This window comes from Pteropus vampyrus, unplaced genomic scaffold (genome assembly GCF_000151845.1).
Source record: "Pteropus vampyrus isolate Shadow unplaced genomic scaffold, Pvam_2.0 Scaffold204, whole genome shotgun sequence".
Lineage (NCBI taxonomy): Eukaryota > Metazoa > Chordata > Mammalia > Chiroptera > Pteropodidae > Pteropus > Pteropus vampyrus.
Window position 1 is genome coordinate 21,801 of NW_011888985.1, and position 6,318 is coordinate 28,118.

At 53.5% G+C, this 6,318-nt stretch overlaps 1 protein-coding gene across 5 annotated transcripts in view; it reads right to left on the reverse strand.

The window, feature by feature from the left end:
• Nucleotides 1-6,318, reverse strand: part of LOC105300245 (arf-GAP with GTPase, ANK repeat and PH domain-containing protein 1-like) — a 180,222-nt gene that overhangs the window by 14,590 nt on the left and 159,314 nt on the right. Inside the window, exon 10 of one of the 5 annotated variants that reach the window (XM_023537940.1) lies at nt 4,004-4,093. The exons of the other annotated variants lie outside the window; for them this stretch is intronic. Coding sequence (XP_023393708.1) covers nt 4,019-4,093 — 75 coding nt within the window. The 3' untranslated portion in view covers nt 4,004-4,018. Of the gene's footprint in view, nt 1-4,003; nt 4,094-6,318 lie in introns of those variants that run through there. 5 annotated transcript variants of the gene reach the window in all.

Below are 6,318 nucleotides of genomic sequence, written 5' to 3' on the forward strand. Positions count from 1 at the left end.
CAACAATTCCAGGAGGCAACATTTTGTCAATGCCTTGAACACCTGCTGGGAGGTAAGTCATTGGAGGCAGCTTGTTGAGCTAGGGTGAGCTCGCCAGGGGACAGTGGCCCTTCCTGGGCGTGTCTAGCAACCTGAACCCTTGTCACAATATGGTGCCTCTCCACAAACGAATCCCCAGTCCCCGTGCCCCCTCAAGTCCTTTACAAAGAACTTTCAGCATAATAGCTTCTGGACTGTAAAGGTCCCCGAAGAAAGGGCACTCCTCATCAGTGGCTTTCTGAATTACTGATGTTGACGGAAATGACCACTTTGAGAGGACAAGGAATGGATGTGACTGCTTCGACGGACCTTCCGATCAGAACACTCACCGGGGCGGCTCTGGTTTGAGGAGAGGCAAAGCTACGTTCTTTGTAGAGATTACCAAAGCATAAAGAAAAATCCAGACCACTAAGTAATTACGTGACTGTGTTAAATACCATCGATTTATAATAAGCAAACTGAGCTGTCACCGCTACCAAAATGGCCAACTCCAGTCCTGCCCACCAGGTGTCATCAAGAACTTCTCCAGAGCCGTGTCCTTCTAGGTCCGCGTGGCCCGTGGGCCTCCTCGCTGTTCCCACCGCTCCTTCCGGGGTCCGATCACTGGGCCCTCCGCCTCTGTCCTCGAAACTGGGGAGCACTCCGCCTGCCGTCCAGGCTCGCCTTCACACAGCCCTGTGCCCCGTCTTTGTTCCTGGCGTTTGCAGAGAACGTGCCCAGGTGTGCCTGTCACTGTAAGCCAGCTGTCACTTCCTGAAGCCCCTCTGCCCACCCCACCCCACTCCCCACTGTCCTTCCTCCTGCCTCCCCTCCTGCAAGAGGGTCTCCCAGCTCCCGCCCGCTGCACTGCATAGGCCTCTGGGCCCATGGGACGCCCCCCGCCCAGTGCACCCACGTTCGCCGCACGGCCCGGTGCAAGGTGACTACTCGGTGCAAGGACACGGCACCTCACGCTACCACCAAACCCTCCTACATCGAAAGAGTCCCGCAAAGAGATGCAGAAACACAGTCAGAGAAACTAAAAAGCGTTTGTCATCAACATTTAAAAAAAAGTCTTTACAATATATAAGAAGCTAAGGCCATGATTAATTTTCTCAGAAAGGCAGGAAACCTGCAAAACTGGGTCTACCTGGATGGAGTGTTAATGAATCCTCCAGGGGCAATCAAACACCGGCTGGGCCACCATTAAACTCGAGCCCACTGTGGCCCTTCCCTGCTCACGAGGTCTCAGAGTCGGCGTGAAGTCCACCCTTGGTTAACGCAGCACGGCATCTCCACCCGGAAAAGACTTCCGCCTTTGGAATCAAGATGACAGACAGGCCACCGCTGCCTCCATGACAGAACAGACACGAAGAAAATAGATCCTTGACCCATAAATGGCATTGAGGAAGGTCACGGTGATCCACTCGCTCTCTCCAGGAAATAAAATGCACCACCAGTGACAGCCAGGCCAGGAGCAGGGGCGCCGCAGAGGGCGGCGGGGCCTGGACACTATGAGCCGAGGACGGCCAGACTCTGCTTCAAGCCGCGTGGCACAACGACGCCCTGGAACTCAGGCCGCAGAGAAAGTCCTGGCACCACCCCCTGCCCACCCCGCGTCCCGGACACCGAACGACTGCAGGACTGACAGAGGATGGCGTTGCCTTAGCTCCCACTCCACACGCCGGTCCACGACAGTGCAGCTGAAGACAATGACACCTGACCCCCAAACTAAGATGGCAGCGCCCCACAGATCTCTCGCGAAGAAGGATGCTCTCTCCTGGAGCTTCCATCACACAGAACAGTGAAGGTGCCATGAGACCCGAAAAAAGACGCCTGCTGATCCTTGCGTGGCCCAGCACGTCCCCGATTTGTCATCTAGTGACATCTGGTGATACCTAAGCAATACGTAGGCTTGACGGTCTTGGAATGCACACTGGGAAATGCTGGGTGATGGACAGCTCCCAGAATCCTCTCCTTGGCCTTCCACTCGCAGAGTGACACGCTGTCAAAGCAAACTCGAGCCTGAGTTCTGCCCCGGACCGTTCTCCAGCCTTCCAGCCCCAGAAGGTCACCATCTGAGGCTCCTACTCCAGCAGGCCGCTCCTCGCTGGGCCTCCCTGGGTTCCTCCAGAACAAACGCTGACTCCCGTGAAATCCCACGTCATGCTTGAGCCTCGGCGTTATCAGTTCCAAGCTGTGTGACACCGAGCGGGCGGCTTAACTTCCCTGAGCACTTGCTCCGTCTGTGGAATGGGGACAACGCTGTCATCCCCACAAGGTGCTTGTGAGAACTGAGCTTCCTGCATCCAGTACACATGTACCCAGAGCCCACTGCTCAAGGGGCTTGAGACATACCGGAGAGATCAACAAAATCCCCGACTTCGTGGGGTTCAGGCTGGAGTGGGCCGGCACACAGCAGCACTGGACATCGGTCAGCTGTCAGGCCGCTGTTGCCCAGACTTCCTCCTCCACGCATTATTTCCCAGAAACCTGAGCACGAATCAAAAAACACGTCCCCAGAAAGGCAAAGTTCAGGATCGCCACCCACATTTGTCTTAATTCTGTGAAAACGAGCCACTTCGGGCTTGGGTCACCAGGACCCACCGTGGCCCGGGCGAGCGTCAGTCCCGAGGCCGCGGGCAGCTGGCAGCAATCGCACCAGGCCGCCTCCCTCCAAGCCTCCAGCATTTTCGGTCCCTGGCAGCTTCTCTTGATGGTCTCTCCTCTGACCCGCACGAGCACGTCCCCGGCTGGCCCCGCGTGGGCCGGCGTGGGCCAGAGCGACCGTGAAGTGCCACTCCTCCCTGTGTGCGGTGTGTGCTTCTCAACCATTCCGACGTGTCACTTGAGACAGGCAAACGACTTTTTACGGGACAGCCTCCACGACAAACCTTGGAAGTGTAATCCAGTGCCGTGACGTGATTTAGTGAGGGACATTACTCTCGCAGCCAGCGTGACACTATTTACTGCTCGCAGAGCACAGGGGGACGACTCGCGGCTCTGGCCCTGCCCCTCTCCCCCTCCTTCAGGGCCCCGGCCAAGTATCCTGCACGCTAAAGAACGTCTAAAAGTCATTGATGAGGCTCATTAATGTATCAAAATGTCACCTGCTCAATGCGAACCATTAAAAATTATTAGTACAGGTATTAGCAGAAATAGTCATTAAAAAGTGCAGAAATATCATGAGAAACATCATGGAGAAATAGTCACCACCTTGGAGCTTCACTGCCACCTCGTGCTCCAGAACCCCCAGCCTTGTGTGCCAGGAGACACACCCTCCGGTCACAGGGGGTCACAAAGCGCTCACTGTTACCTCGTGCTCCAGAACCCCCAGCCTTGTGTGCCAGGAGACACACCCTCCGGTCACAGGGGGTCACAAAGCGCTCACACGCTCAGGACCGTAGCGCGTGCAAGGTGAGTCTCGGCAGAGGCCAACCTCGCTCAAACATTTGGAGACACACGACCGGTAATTTCACTGACAAATAAAACAAAACATATTCAAACACAAGATGTGCTTATGAAGCAGATGAAGCACGGATATTTTTAAAATAAAATGTTTCCAGCTGTGTTCTTCTAATCCCTCAAGGGGACACAGTTCCTGTCCTCTGCAATCAGGGAGAAGCGCCAGCCGAGACTGGACACCCGCCCAGGGACATCGAGCCCACCTCCTCCGCCCCTCCCCGAGCTCGGCGACGGCACTCGGTGCTGACTCTCCAGCTGAAAACTGAAGGTGGACTCGCTGATCTGACTCATTCGGGGCGAGTGACCAGAGGGGCAGGCACGAGAAACCCTCTGCTACTGGGGGAAGCTCGACCTGGGTCCTGACTCACCTGGACTGGCAGAGGACAGCGCTACAGGAACTTCTGGGAAGACACTTCCAGGACAGTGTTCTGTGAGCGAACATTGAAAATGCGGGAAGGGGGAGGGAGCGGTGCAGGCGGATCATAAATAATTAACGCAGAGCGTGTGGCGATGCCACGTGAGGCACGGCGCTCTTTCAGCCTTGGTCAGACGCCATGGCCGCCGGACACGTCTCACAGCAGACAGAGGCCTCGCGGGTCCCCACGAAATGCTGTCAGTGAGGAAAACGCCAGCAATGCCATCTGGAAGGAACCTAGCGGGAGTGAGGAACCCACGGAGGGTCCCTTCTCCGTCTGCTGGAGCCGCCTGGCTGGCCAGGTCACCGTGTCAGCATACTGTGGAATGCTCCCCTGTCCCCGGGTGCCTAGAGTTGGCCCAGCTTCTGCGTTTCAGATTAAACGTTATTTTTCACTACGTACTGACCAACATACGAACATACTTAACTTGGTAAACAGGTGAACAATTGTGTCAAGTCTATAAAGAAGCGGTTCTCGCCACCACCTCATACTTTTTCATAGAGACCATGCTAAATGCAAACCTTTCCTGCTTCCCCTATCGGGAAATAAAGTATCACATTTTTTTTTAAGTTAACATTGACATAAACATCAATTCCCCTAAATGCAGCACAAGCACGATGATATTTAGACATGCAGGTGATCGTGGGGGAGGGCGACAGGAAACCTAACAGACCAACTTCAAACTGATATAATGGTATTTTTCAGAAAGCTTTTTATATATTGCTTTTGGGGGCCACGAGCACAGTCCACGAGCTACTAAGAACATGTGCTTTGCAATGCTCACTGAGGCCACCACATAGGCAGCTAGCTGTCCAAGGGGCCGTCGGTTCTCTGGCCGAAAATCCTAAAGGACAACGGTTTCCGCTCCCCGGCCAGCGGCACACACCCGTGCGTCATCCCCGCGCCGGCTCCCGTGGCGGTGAGCGGGAAGGGACGGGGAAGCGGATCCCCGAGGCTCTCCCGCCAGTCCCGGTCCACCGGGCTGCTGGCCGCACGCCATCGCGACACCCAGAGCTCGGCCTCATTTTCCTCTAATACCATTTCTAGGAGCAATCGGCACGTTTCTGCAAACGGTCGCTCACAGAATTCTTCTTGCTGAATGGCAAACAATGAGAAAAGACTTTCAAGAATCAAGCCTACCCAATCTCTTTCTCTGCTGATAATGGGGAGGGTTTCCATTAGGGGAAAAAAATCGGGGAACCTCTCTCAAGCACGAGACCCGGAACCGCGCCTTCCTTTGGCTAAAATTATCCGGCCCCGCGAACGCACTGATCACCTTGAGGAGTCCACGTAAAGCGACGCTGTGCCTGCTGCATTTCAGGCAGACAGATCGATATTTTTTGGTTCTGCGAACATCAACGGGGCCGTCTGACGTCAGGACGTTTCTAATCTAAGTGCGAACAATATTTTCTATTGCTCGGGGAATAGTCACTGTTAACTGAACGCGGCAACGAAAAAGGCGGGTAAAAAGGGGCATGCGGACCCGAGGGAATCACCAAATCAATTAACAAGTAATTCAGAACCTAATTTCTACATTGCCTCTTAGCACAAAATTGTACCTTTAATTTCTCCTGCAATAAGCATCTCTATGATGGCCCTAACGCACACAGCCGCTGTAAATGAGTTTACAAGGATCTCTTTTTGATTGGCTATACAACATTATTTCTTCACAGTTCAGTGCTACTGCAGCCAAGTGCTCTGAAAGATTTAATTATACTGGTAGCTACCAGTTACCAATTTGCAAGACCCACAGTGAGTATAGTACATTTTAAAGAACTAGTAATCAACTAATTAAAACCACAGTGAATTCCAGATACTCCAATTACAAACAACTGCTGTGGACTATCCTGAGAGAGGCTCCTGCATTACGGGGAAGGAGATCTTGCAGGAGGTCTGGCTGCGCCACGGAGCGCGGATGCCACCAACCGAAGACCCCTCGGCACTGGAGCTATTGAGGCTGCTCGTCTGCTGTGAGCAGTGCCCGGGGGTGGTGCCGTGCCTGCGTTGGAAGCTCGGCAGTAGGTAAGGTGACAAACATGGGTTTTGGGGAACTGGAAGACTTGGGTTTGAATCTCGTCTTTGCCTCTTACTGGCTTTACGAATTCACGCAATCAGAACCCGAGCCGCCTATCTCTAAAATGGAAAATACGATGTCACGAAGCCACCCGGGGCTGCCGAGGGACGCACAGAACGGGTTCTTCACCTTACGAACCCCATCTTCTCAAATGTAAGGGTTCCTATTTATTCTCTTCCTCATTTGGTAACCAGGATTTCACTTAGGGAAAAAAAGTCCGGTTACAATACAATCAAAATTATCTTCAAACGTTATTAGTTATTTCTACTTTTCATGAAGTCCAAGGAAGAAGAAAATGCCCGCGACCTCGACGTTAATGGTGGAAAGAGGGTCAGAGTAAAAAAA